Source organism: Notolepis coatsorum (assembly GCF_963971535.1).
Source record: "Notolepis coatsorum genome assembly, chromosome: 10".
Lineage (NCBI taxonomy): Eukaryota > Metazoa > Chordata > Actinopteri > Aulopiformes > Paralepididae > Notolepis > Notolepis coatsorum.
The window spans coordinates 5,965,813-5,978,594 of record NC_140174.1 but is presented as its reverse complement, the minus strand read 5'-3'; the positions used below and the strand labels follow the sequence as shown (position 1 = coordinate 5,978,594).

The following is a 12,782-nucleotide window of genomic DNA, read 5'->3' as shown; positions in this document are numbered from 1 at the left end:
TCTGCAGTAAACAGAAAATACACTTCAGTTCTGAGTAAATGATGCGCTTTAAACATAAAATAATCTGCCAGTGCAGTAAGCAAATGTGGCTTGGCAACATTTCTTGAAATAAATTAAAAAAAGAAAAAAAATCTAGGGTTCTCTCTCCTGATTGGATAAAGTGGAATGAGATACCAGAAAAATATATGTCTGTTATATATATATATATATATATATATATATATATATATGTTATAAATATATACCCCCCCCCCCCCCCCCCCAACCACCTCCAATGTAAATTACCCAGTATGGTTGTCAATATCCCAATGTACCCAACCCCCCCCACCCAACCTCCTCCAATGTACAGTTTCTACGTCAAATGTATATACTCCCCTTTCTTGACTCCTTCTGTATCACAAACAGTACTGTATTTGCAAATCTGGTATGTCATAAATGTATAGATGTAGCAGTACTGACTATCTGTATGTCATGTATGTCATATATGTCCTGATGAATTGAAAATGGGGGACCCTGATGTAAACAAGACGAAAGTCTTTCTCTGGTCTGCATCCCCTTAACAATTGTGTGTATTGAGCTGTACTGTATTGTACCCATTCTGCAATCTGTTAATAAAGTTTTCAATCAATCAATCAATCAATGTTTACTGCAGAGCTGAGGGACTGGGATACTGATTGATTGATTGATTGATTGATTGATTGGTTGAAAACTTTATTAACAGATTGCAGAATGGGTACAATACAGTACAGCTCAATATATACAATTGTTAAGGGGATGCAGACCAGAGAAAGACTTTCGTCTTGTTTACATCAGGGTCCCCCATTTTGGGTAGGGGGGGGGGACTGTACATTGGAGGTGGGTGGGTGGGGGGGGGGGGGGGGGGGGTAGGGGGTTGGGGGGGGGACACTGTACAATCAAAACTGTACATTGGAATATTGACAAAGACATACTTGGTCATTTACTGTACCATGTCCATGCTCCATGTTACTGACCAAACACTCTGTATCAGTGATGGCTGTCAGAATGTAGAGCTATTTAACACTTATTTGAACAAAAAAAAATACCACTCACAGCACCTTTAAGAATAATTCAGTGGATGTGGTGTTGTTCAGTTTACCCAAAGCAATTTACTACCAGAGTCTGGACAGCAAGGTGTTATGCCCAGACGGTTATAGCTGTAAACTCAGTTTAATAAGTGGAATATAGCATTTGGCATAAGTGTGTGGATATCTTCTCCTCATGTTAAAACTCTCTTGTTATCCAGCAGCACCTTACTATAGAATCTTCACCGCGGGTGGGCGGCTGTTTCTTCTTGATTTGAGTGAGGCTTTAAAATAGTTCTATGGGTTTTCAGTGGCTTACGACGATGCCCATTACGATTTGATTGGTGGCGCAAAATCACACAACCTCAAGTGTGCCACGTTGACGCCCTGTGCGCCTACCCTACCCTACCCCAGGCCATTGGTAATAAAATGGCTTCCAAATTTGCCTTTATTGATCTACCAATGGTTTGATGGACATTAGGAAGGACTCTAATGAGGCCGTGGGCCCTGAACATAAAGGCCAAGGTCACTTCCCTGGTAAATTAATAACACAATGCCTCCCTGAATGAATAACACAACATGCCTCCTTGAATGAATAACACAACATGCCTCCCTGAATGAATAACACAATGCCTCCCTGAATGAATAGCACAACATGCCTCTGATGAAGAAGGCTTGTGGCTAAAATGAGTCCTTTTTAATGTTCCATCAGAAGGGAAGAGAGGATTTAATCCCACTACCACAGAGCCCCTTCCCAATATTGACGTTTTGCTGTATCCAAAAGCACTCCCTATTCATATTTTTTCTACTGACTACTATTTTCCGTTTGAAACAGTGATCAATATTATATTGTTTGTTGTATCATGTTCACATAGACGTGATTGTGTTCTCAAGTGAAAGAAATTAAACTGATTAATTGTGTGACATTGAACATGCTTGATTATTTGATTAATACTTTAGAGGGCACAATGATCATAATTAAGTAGCCTTAGGGAACTAATGAGGAACATTCACTATGAATTGAAAATGGGGGACCCTGATGTAAACAAGACAAACGTCTTTCTGGTCTGCATCCCCTTAACAATTGTGTGTATTGAGCCCTACTGTATTGTTTGTACCCATTCTGCAATCTGTTAAATAAAGTTTTCATTCATTCATTCATTCATTCATTCATTCAACTATATCTTAATAAACCATTGATTAACCATCAGTTAATCAAAGTCTCCATTTCTGACTATCAAATCAAACATTTTGACCTGCTTACCTTACATTCTTAAAGTGAACTATCAGTTAAATATTTGTTCTTATACGGTTTTGTTTTGATTTTTACATATAGTTCCTCATTGGTTGATAGGTGGGCTACATACTCGTTAGTTCCGCCCCTAAAGTAATTAATGTGTTACCATCGTTTCACTTGTAAAATGTCTATTTCTTTTGCAGTATATTGGAACATGCGTATATAAATATACAAAGCCTTTGCCAGTCAATCACTATAGCTATAGACTTTTTATCTTTTTTTTTTTTTACATTGGAATGCGAGGCAACTCACTGCAGATATGTCACACATGCCAATTACGCACAAGTTCATTCTCATTAAAGCTATATACAGTTCACAGAGGTTTTATTATTATTATTATTATTATTATTATTATTATTATTATTATTATTATTATTATTATTATTATTATTATTATTATTATTATTATGAATAAATCACAGTTGTTACACTGTCAAAATGTACTGTAACTACTGTTGGTTGCGGCATATCAATACAAAATAATAACAATTGCATTAACCCTTGTAAGCTGTCACGCACATCATCAGCTCACGGTAAAACAATGTGATCTCTAACACAATTCAATATTGTTTCCGATGAACTTTAATGCAACACAAAGCAAATGTTTACCTTATAGTTTTATATCCACGATCCTGTGCGCAACTTCACAGGGTCTGAGAAACTGCTTGGTGGCCAGAGAGTGTTTCACCCAAATCAGCAGCGTATAGTAATTAGCCAGATGCAATATCAAGCACTTTTGCATCTCCCCCTTGTAAGCATCTTCGTTTATGTAGATATAAATAGAACAGCACTGTCTACATGGACACATTTTCCACCCAGCTTTGCATGCGGTGTCTATTACATATGCCTCATTCGGGAGCGTAATCGAGGTATAAAAGGTGGAGAGAACGGGGCTCAGTTACTACAGTTTCATTCGAGCGAATCCACCCTTGTCTCACAGAGATAACCATCAGGTGTATCGGCAGCAAATCAACACGGATCAGGTCTCCGGATCTGCGGTTCCACAGCCTCACTGCACACACCGTGCCAACTGGAGCGTAAAACGAGAGGAAAGTGAAGGCTGTGTAAAGGGGTCAAATGCTAAAACAACAGAAAATCTAAAGTGCTGGTGTTGGACTATAACGGAAGAAACGAAATGGAAGGACATCCATCCCGATCCAAATCTCAACCATAATAACTGCAAATGATAATTGTTCTTTTGCCTTGGATGTTTGGATTTTGGAGATCGTATGGATTACCATTTCCGATCCTTTGAACCCAGTCCGTTGTTATGGCTAAATGGAGGGGTCGGTACCGAGAGGGGGACAATACAGAGATATACATTACAATACAAGTTTCAAGTTCAAGTTTCTTTATTAGTTGTCGTACAGAATACAGAGTACTTTGCATGCAATGTTTCTCTCTGTGTTGCTCCTGAGAGTGTGCTAGATAATAACAAGATAGTATAAAATAAGTATAATAAGTATAAAATAGAAAGTCAAGAAGTCAAGTACGTAAACAACTAAATTGTTCAGTGTATCTATATACAGTATGTACAGCTGGTACAAAAATGATGAGGTAATAGCTTAGCTTGTGGTGCCACCTTGTAGTGGTGAGGTGCAATAAGGAATGAGAATGATGTGCAATTTCCTTACCAATAATATAAATATAAAGTGTAAAGTACAGAATAACTTTCTGAAAGTTGCAGTGAAGGTCTATAACAACTACGGCATGACCGACTGCTAATAATGCATTTTGAACTACACTGGATTTGATTATGGTGGGAGTTTAATTTCCCTGCTCTCAGCTCAGAAGAAAGATAATAATGTATCTTCTTCAACAGTCTATTGTAGCTTCTGTCTGATTCGTTGGAGCTGAAACTGACGGTGTTCTCTTTCTCCCCCCCTCCCCCCCTCAGCTAAAAATGGCATTCGCCGGTGTGTTGAAAGACGCTGACATCGCTGCAGCCCTTGCAGGCTGCCAAGGTAACTCCTTTTACAGAGGGCAAATTACACCGGGCACAGTAGACAGTATAGTTTACGACAATCACTCAAAGACCACACATACCAGTACATGTACACGTAGACACTATCAAGCAGATAACACATGTAGTAGCACGCCCACATTTAATTCAGCCTCCAGTTGACTAAACATGAGTCAGGATTCAATATAATTGACCTATCTCAAGCTCCGCCCCCTCTCCTCTTGATCCTCCGAGCACACCTGTCACTCATCGTTGGAGGATCAAGAAAAGAGGGCGGGGGTTTGAAATAGGTCTTTTGCAGAATCACGACAAACCCAGACCCATTAATGTAATGTAAATGTGATGTAAAAAAATTTAAAAATGTAAATGTCATTACAGCCGCTGACTCTTTCAAGCACAAGGAGTTCTTTGCTAAGGTCGGCATGTCCGCCAAGACTGCTGACGAGGTGAAGAAGGTCTTTGAGATAATTGACCAGGACAAGAGTGGATTCATTGAGGAGGATGAGCTGAGGTAAGCACTCTGTCTTATACACCACATTACACCCGACAGCTATATGAGAGGAGTAGATGGTGCATTTATATAGATATAGGCATGTCTTCAGATGGCCGCAGGGTTGAGTCAGTGCAACAACCAGCCGCACCTGAATCTATAACGAAGGTGTGGTTATGGACCATGGGGAGATGATTCAGACTCGGCACAGAATGGTAAATAAATGGTAAACGGTGCATTTTATAATAGCAGCTTTTATCCAAAGCGCTTTACAATTTGCCAACCTGCTCGTCATCGGGAGTGTCTTGCTCAATGACACTTCGAAACGCTGCCGGAATCGAACCAGGAACCTCCGAATTACCAGACGACTGCTCTACCTCCCTGCTCTTGGGAGGGAGGCGTGACGCCTCAGAGCATCCGGACACAGCTCTGGGTGTTCTCCGTTGGGAATAGGTCTACCTCAATGCCAGTGGTCTCTTGCCTGGTGTTTTAGGCTACAGGCTGATTAGAATAGAATAGAATAGAATAGAATAGATAGAATAATAGCCAATTGTACATGTCATCATAGGTAGCCAACCATATTTTTTCAGACACAAAATAAATGTATCTTCCTTTTTCTTTTTTTTATCTACTTTTTCTCCCCCTTTTTCTGTGATTTTTTTCTCCCATCCCAATTTCCTCTCGTGCCAATTCTCCCTCCCCTCCCCTGGTCGTTGCTCGCATGTGCCCCTCACTGGCCGGTCGTAGGGAGGATAGAAGCCTTTCATCACATGTCCCCTCCGATACACGTGGAGGCAGCCAGTCACTTCTTTTCACCTGCCAGCGCGGACTCTCATTGGCGAGGTGTAACGTGTGGGAGGCTCACACTGGCCCCCGCCATTTTCCTGTCTCTGCTGTGCAGGCGTCCCCCAACCGACCTGTAGGAGTCGCTGTTTACAACGACCAGACTACCACCCTTCGACTCCCCTCCCGCTAACTCTGCCAATTGAGTCAGTATGATGGCCGGCCCAAGCCGGAGGCAACGCTGACAGCCGGAAGTCGAGACCGGTGTCTCTTGCGTTGGTGACGAGCTCAATGTCCGCTGCGCCACCCAGCCGCCCTGTTTAAATAAATGTATCTTCTGATAGATAGATCCATATTGCTGAAAAATAAAATAATCACTTTATTCATTATCACACAAGATGAGGTGTGCGAGGGTATATGATTGACAAATGTAGTTGTTTGTATTAAGAAATCTGTCTACAGGGCGGCTGAGTGGCGCAGTGGGCAAGGCGCTCGCCACTAACGCAGGAGATGCTGGTATCGAGCCCAGCTCTCTGCGTTGCTACCGGCTTGGCCGGTCGTTCATACTAATACAATTGGCAGTATTAGAGGGTGGGAAAAGCCGGTGGGTCGGGATTGGACGTTGTGGAGAGCGACTCCTACAGGTCGGTTGGTGCGCCTGTACAGCAGAATCAGGAAGTATCGGGGGCAGCGTGAGCCTCCCACGCGTTACTCCTCGCCCACTGAGAGATTGCGCTGTTCAGGTGAAAAGATGCGACGGCTGCCTCCTCGTGTACCAGAGGGGACACGTGATGCAAGGCTTGGTCCTCACTGCAGCCGACCAGTGGGAGGCATAGTCTAGCAACGTTCGAGACAGGGGAGGGAAGAATTGAAGGGAGAATTGGCGAGGCGAAATTGGGATGGGAGAAAAATAAGGAGAAAAAGTGGATTAAAAAAAAAAGAATCTGTCTACAGAGACCTCTTCTGTTATATTTAGTGGCATTTCTCCTTCGACCCGCAGGCTGTTCCTCCAGAACTTCTGTGCCAGCGCGAGAGCCCTGACCGAGCTGAGACCAAGACGTTCCTCAAGGCCGGAGACTCTGACGGTGACGGCAAGATTGGAATTGACGGTGAGATGATTGGCATGTGACATTTGGATTTTTTTTCTTTTCTTTTTTTCCCCTCACATCTTTTTTTTTCTCTCCCGCCCGGGTCCAGATTTGATTTAATTAGAGAATTTTGGGGGCGGTCGTTTATAATTCCTTGATCGTCAGTAACGGCTTTATTTAGTATGGGTTGATAAATTGATCAGATGGTTTGCAGTGAAATGAATAAACAATCGGGCTGAAAATAACATTAGTGTCCTCTTACCATTCGCCGATGAGACTGGAGGAAAAATATCCCAATTATTTGACGCCGATCTCCTAGATCCATTTCTGGTTTGTATGGCGCAATAAACGCCGAAATCATATCGATTATTGAGTTTAGAAAGCGATCCAAATGCACTATAGTGTTTGTCTGGATCCACGTAACAAGATATTACTGCCGGAGGGATTTCCTTGATGCATCAGCGCCACTTCCGGTTTTGGCGAGAGTGTAACTCGCCCGACCATCCACCAGGCGTCAGTATTGAGGCGTTGCAATCTCATACAGGGTGCCGCTGCAGTCCGGAGGGAGACTGGATGAATTATGAATGCCATTTACGCCGTTGTTGGCGTTCAACGCATGGCGGGCAAAAGCGGCGTCGTTCTTGGCGACCAATGTGTTAAAGGCGCTATAGGCGGCCGTTGGTTTTGGGCAGAACTTCTTCAAATTCGACAACACCCTTCCCAATCAGAATGCGTCAGGATGTCTTCAAAGCCACGCCATGCTAGGTAGCTAGCAGGCATCTATATGTTAGCAGCAGGCCTTTGTGTACGCTCGCAACTGTTATACGCATAACACGCTGCATGCCACTAGAGGGTTTGATAGACAGCTCGTTCCAATAATTTTACTTAGTCGTTCGTTTGATTGGATGTTTTAGCTCCTGCCCCTTACCGGAAAGACAGATCTTTTTACTATCGATTACTGTCGAGATATAATAAGAAATCTAAAATGTTGGCAAAAATCATCTGCCACCTACTGATCCTTTAACACAATGGACGGCAGAGGTCGCTATGGGCATTAGGCCGTTTAAGCCAGCGTTTTGTTCAATGGAGAGAATGCCGTGTTTGCGAGTGCTAAAACTATATTAAATATTATAGCTATGGATCTAATAACGTTGTCGATTGTCAGTGAGTTTCTTCTGGTCAACATGCAAAAAACTGATTATTTTTTCATCCGTACATTTCCGTTTTATACCGTGGTGAATATGAGTATAGTTTGAGTGATTCTGAGTAATCCCAGGAAAAGACGCGAAAACAGCCCTTTAGTTAAATCCACTTATCACGTTGCCATTTTTCGCCTGATTATCGAATCATCCTGAAATCAACGCTAGATTATCGTTATTATGTTTCCTCATGCACGCATGAAAGGGGGTTTAGAACGGGGCACCCATCCATGCCGTGATGTGACCAACGGGACACAGCACACACACATTCCACACAGACAGCTTCGATCGCGGGAGAAAAAAATATTGGATCAACGCAAGATTGGATATATACTGTCCTTACCTTGTCTCTGATGTAATGCAAAAAGAATAATCCAATTATCTGATCGCCATTCCAAATACTGGTCGCGGTAGTCTGTCCCACGTTATCCAGGATTGCACATGGACGGGCGGGCGGATGAACTCGTCGAGGCATCCGTGGTGACCGTTTGTTTGTATTTAGACCCCGCCCGCACGCTGCAGCTCGGCAGAGAAAACAAACTACATCGTTTCAAATGGAGTGCAATAGCGGCCGCAAGGCATTAGGCGGTGGTATTGACCGTCTGCGAGCTCAGACACATTCAGAACAGCATGCACAAGGTGCCTTGATGGATTATGAACGGCAATAGCGAATAAAAGAAATAACGATCATAACAACGAGTTAACTCATTGTTGGCGCTCAACGATTGGCGGGCTAACACGAGTTAACTCGTTGTTGGCGTAGAAAGGGTTAAGTAAGCTTCATTATAGTTTTATCATTACAATACAACTTTGTGCTAAATTATTTTATTCTTTTCTCTCTCTCTCTCTCTCTCTCTCTCTCTCTCTCTCTCTCTCTCTCTCTCTCTCTCTCTCTCTCTCTCTCTCTCTCTCTCTCTCTCTATCTCTCTCTCTCTCTCTACAGAGTTCGCAGCCATGGTCAAGGCATAGATTGTAAACTGACCAACAACGCCTTACTCTGAAGGAACCACTTGACTCGAGACATCCCCTCTTCCTCTCTCCTTCATTTTGTCCTCCCTCTCCCCCTCTTCCCATGACTTTTATACAAGTGACCTTTTGACCCTGACTGTCGACAAGTCGTTCCCTCGCTCCCTGTCCATATGATAATTATGCTGATGCTGAATGTACCTGACTTAAGTGTAGCGTGGCTGACTTGTGTCTCTCTTTCTCTCCTGTCATCATTATACTGTGTGAGTTTTGCTTACTGTAAGAGCAACAATGATGATGCACTTTTAGGGGAAATGGACGGATGATGAGAAAAGAATAAACGTTCTTTTTCAATAAATGGTTTCATTATTTAACTCATTTCTGTATTCCAAAGAGTTCTGTGATCAATAAATGCTGTCTTACATTGGTCGTCATCACTGGAGGGTGTCATTCATTTCTCTACTCCCAAAGAGTTCTATAATATTTTATATAAAATGGTAAATGGCTGCTTTTTTATATAGCAGCTTTTATCCAAAGCGCTTTACAATTTGTTACTCACATTTTACCCATTCACTCACCGACGGCGGAGGCAACCATGCAAGGTGCCAACCTGCTCATCGGGAGCAATTAGGGGTTAAGTGTCATGCTCAAGGACACATCGACACGCTGCCCGGGAATCGAACCGGGAACCCTGCCATGCCACACACTATACCAGCACAGGGATATACAGGCGAGAGACGGTGAAGACAAACCGGTTTATTGAAGAGCGTGGCAGAAGGTAACACGCCAGGAGCAGAGATGGGTTGCTGTCATGACAACGGCTCTCCTCAGTGTGTGTGTGTGTGTGTGTGTGTGTGTGAGGATGGCTGATTTAACCTGTGCTCACTGATTACCTCAGTGTGCAACAGGTGTGCAGCCACACCTGCTCCCAGGTCTGATTAGCTTGACCCCATACCACCCATCCCCACACCATATATCATATTATATTATTATTGTTACTATATTATATTATATCTATTCCTGAGTTGTAACTGATCAGTCATTTCAAGTGTCATCTCATTAAAGGTAGCTTCGTGCCAACCTCCATCAGACTAATGAACACCTAGGTCTGGTGGAGGCCGGACTGCCCCCCCCCCCCCCCCCCCCAAGGACTCTGGACTGCTTAAAATAGACTCCCCCCCCCCCCCCCCCCCCTTCCACCTGATGGACATAATCACCTGTACTACTATTATTTATTATTTATATACACATAGAACTGCTCCACATGGATTTTTAATATATCATGCTTTAAGTACTGTAGTTTTAATGTAGTTGGTGTTTTTTTTATATAGTGGTCTTTTTACTGTAGTTTTAAACGAGCTGGTGGTTTTTTTTTTATAGTGATTGTATGTTTGTATTTTTTAACCACTGCACAAATGAAGTTCCGAAAGGAAAATAAAGTAATTTGAAGTTTGAAGTTGAAGTTGAAAGGGAAATGCCACAGGAAAAACAACATTAAAGGTGCTATATATATAACATGCAGCCACTAGATGTCGCATTAGAGCACCAGCATATCATTTATCCAACCAGGTGCATTCCACGTGGGGAAAGGGAAGTATGGAGGGGGTACATGCACATAGATATATTATATAGATATCTATGTACATGCATGCCTGCGACATTTAAATGACAACATTCATTTTGGACCAGCAGACAATGTTAAATGATAAATTAATCAATTGTTTTTGGAGGGAAAAGCAATACTATACATAACATTTTTATCTATAGCACCTTTAAACCAGTTTACCAGATTGAGACTGTCTGTAACTAGTTCAGATCCTTTCTAGGGAACCCTCGAGCCCTGAGGTGCTTTCTTCCAACCTCACTTCCAACGACTGCTAAACGAACAATGAATGAACACTACACAACAACAACCACCAAACACACATAGCACACACATCCACACGCACACACTCACTTTAAACAAACACACTGTAGCACCCACTACACACACTTTATAGCACACACCCACTTTAAACAAACACACTGTAGCACCCACTCCCCACACTTTATATTTATGGATGAAGGATTGCACTACAACTCGTACACCTTACTGTAAATTGTACCTAAAATTGTACCTCATCCCATTTCTGCTTTGCACTAGATAGTACTGTACATTAGTACACTGCATAGTATTGTGTATTGTATATTATATGGTAACTCAGAACATTGTACATATGTCTATACCGAACAACTGTGACCTCATTTTCTTCTTCTAAATTCATGCTATATTATGTTATTATGTTATTTGATACTATCTTGTCTAGCACAGTCTCTGGAGCGTAACAGTAAGAAGCATTTTGTATGAAAGTATTCTGTACTTCTGTATGACAACTATTAAAGAACTTGAACTTGACTGCACTACTGCACTGATTACTGTAATAATGACCCTGCACTGACATAAAGAAAACACAAGGTGGCGCTCCCAGTTTAACAATAAGCACACGTCAAAAAGGTATGAGGCATGGAGGAGAGCTGAACGGGATCTATTCCATTGCAATTCGCAAAAACCTTCAAATTGTCTGATTGGCTTTCTCTCTATTGGGTCAGCTTATGTATAAGCCTCATGTATTTAATCTTTGATTCTGGGAATTTAGATGTGTGTGTTTGGGAATTTAGATGTGTGTGTTTCCCAATGATGATGAAAGCAAGCAAACACACACAACACATAACATTTGAGATGCTGTCAATGATAAGGTGACAAGCAGAGGGTTTGCTGAAGGTGGGGGGGGGGGCTAAATAGTGAAGATAATGAGACTTATTCCCTTGGTCCTCGTTACAAAAACATTGACCTTCTCTGCCAAATTATACTTGTGCTGACTGGATTCATCAGAGTGTATATCACGCTGTGTCAGATGTTTCGAAACGCTCCAGTGCTTGGTAACAAACCCCTGTTGCCTAGGTAACCAGGTCACTTGCACAATGTATGTAAAGTATACGTTACCCTGTAATATCAGCTAATTGTACTTGATAAGTGTGTGTGTGCGTGTCTGCGTGTATGTGCGTGTGTGTTTCAACTCTATACAGCAATCACATCAAATGTTAGGTGAATCAAAAAGCTTGGGGTAGTCGAGCTACAGACCTGGCCTTCTGTTTTTTTTTCATAGGACCTTCTGTAATGCATGGCAACAGGTCAGGGGTGAAATATTAAAAACAAATAATACCCATTTATAATTTTAATATAAAGAAAGAAAATGCGTATAGGGCTATACATTGTGCACACATGCATATAACTATGTATGATAGCAATAGTTCTGCCACATTTATATATCTATATTTACAGCATGCATATATCTCCATATATCTGTCTGAATATACCTGCATATACTTATATACCTATACACCTTCATATAACCCATATAACTCTGTATGATGGCATGTACAATAATTATGTATATACATATTTATTCTTACCATATTCCATTATATATATGTATCCACACATGTCTGTACATATCTGCATATAATCCTTTTTACATATCTGTAGATACTATATCTATATCTGTACATATCCCATACCCTTACCTATACTCTTACTAGTTACGCTGCTGGCCAGTATGACTTACTACACCATAGCATCTTCATATACCTGTATCACTGTACATATCAATACTGTACTAATCTCTGTACATATACATCTGATTAGCACTATACTCGCTATCAGCTCTATCTTCAATCTTTCAAAATGTTCAGTTGCTATCGCTATCAGCTCTATCTTTAATCTTTCAAAATGTTCAGTTGCTATTGCATGCACTCATCTGTGTTTCACTACACACATGTTTCACTACACACATGAGTGCATGCTTACCAACTGTCAGTCTGCAACACTACTATCACCGACATCTAAGAAGGGAGATCCCCCCTTGAACGGCCCTTCTAAGGTTTCTCTCCTCCACATTGCCTGTGGAGCATTT

At 41.8% G+C, this 12,782-nt stretch overlaps 1 protein-coding gene across 1 annotated transcript; it reads left to right on the top strand.

Annotated features, from left to right (window-relative positions):
* The first annotated feature begins 3,226 nt into the window (after positions 1–3,226).
* On the top strand, positions 3,227–9,263 carry LOC311236274 (parvalbumin beta-like). The gene is given in 6 exon segments (XM_084323953.1): positions 3,227–3,293; positions 4,238–4,304; positions 4,682–4,814; positions 6,577–6,620; positions 6,623–6,685; positions 8,807–9,263. Coding segments are annotated over 5 exon segments (327 nt in total). The 5' UTR covers positions 3,227–3,293; positions 4,238–4,243; the 3' UTR covers positions 8,833–9,263.
* The last annotated feature ends 3,519 nt before the right edge of the window (positions 9,264–12,782 follow it).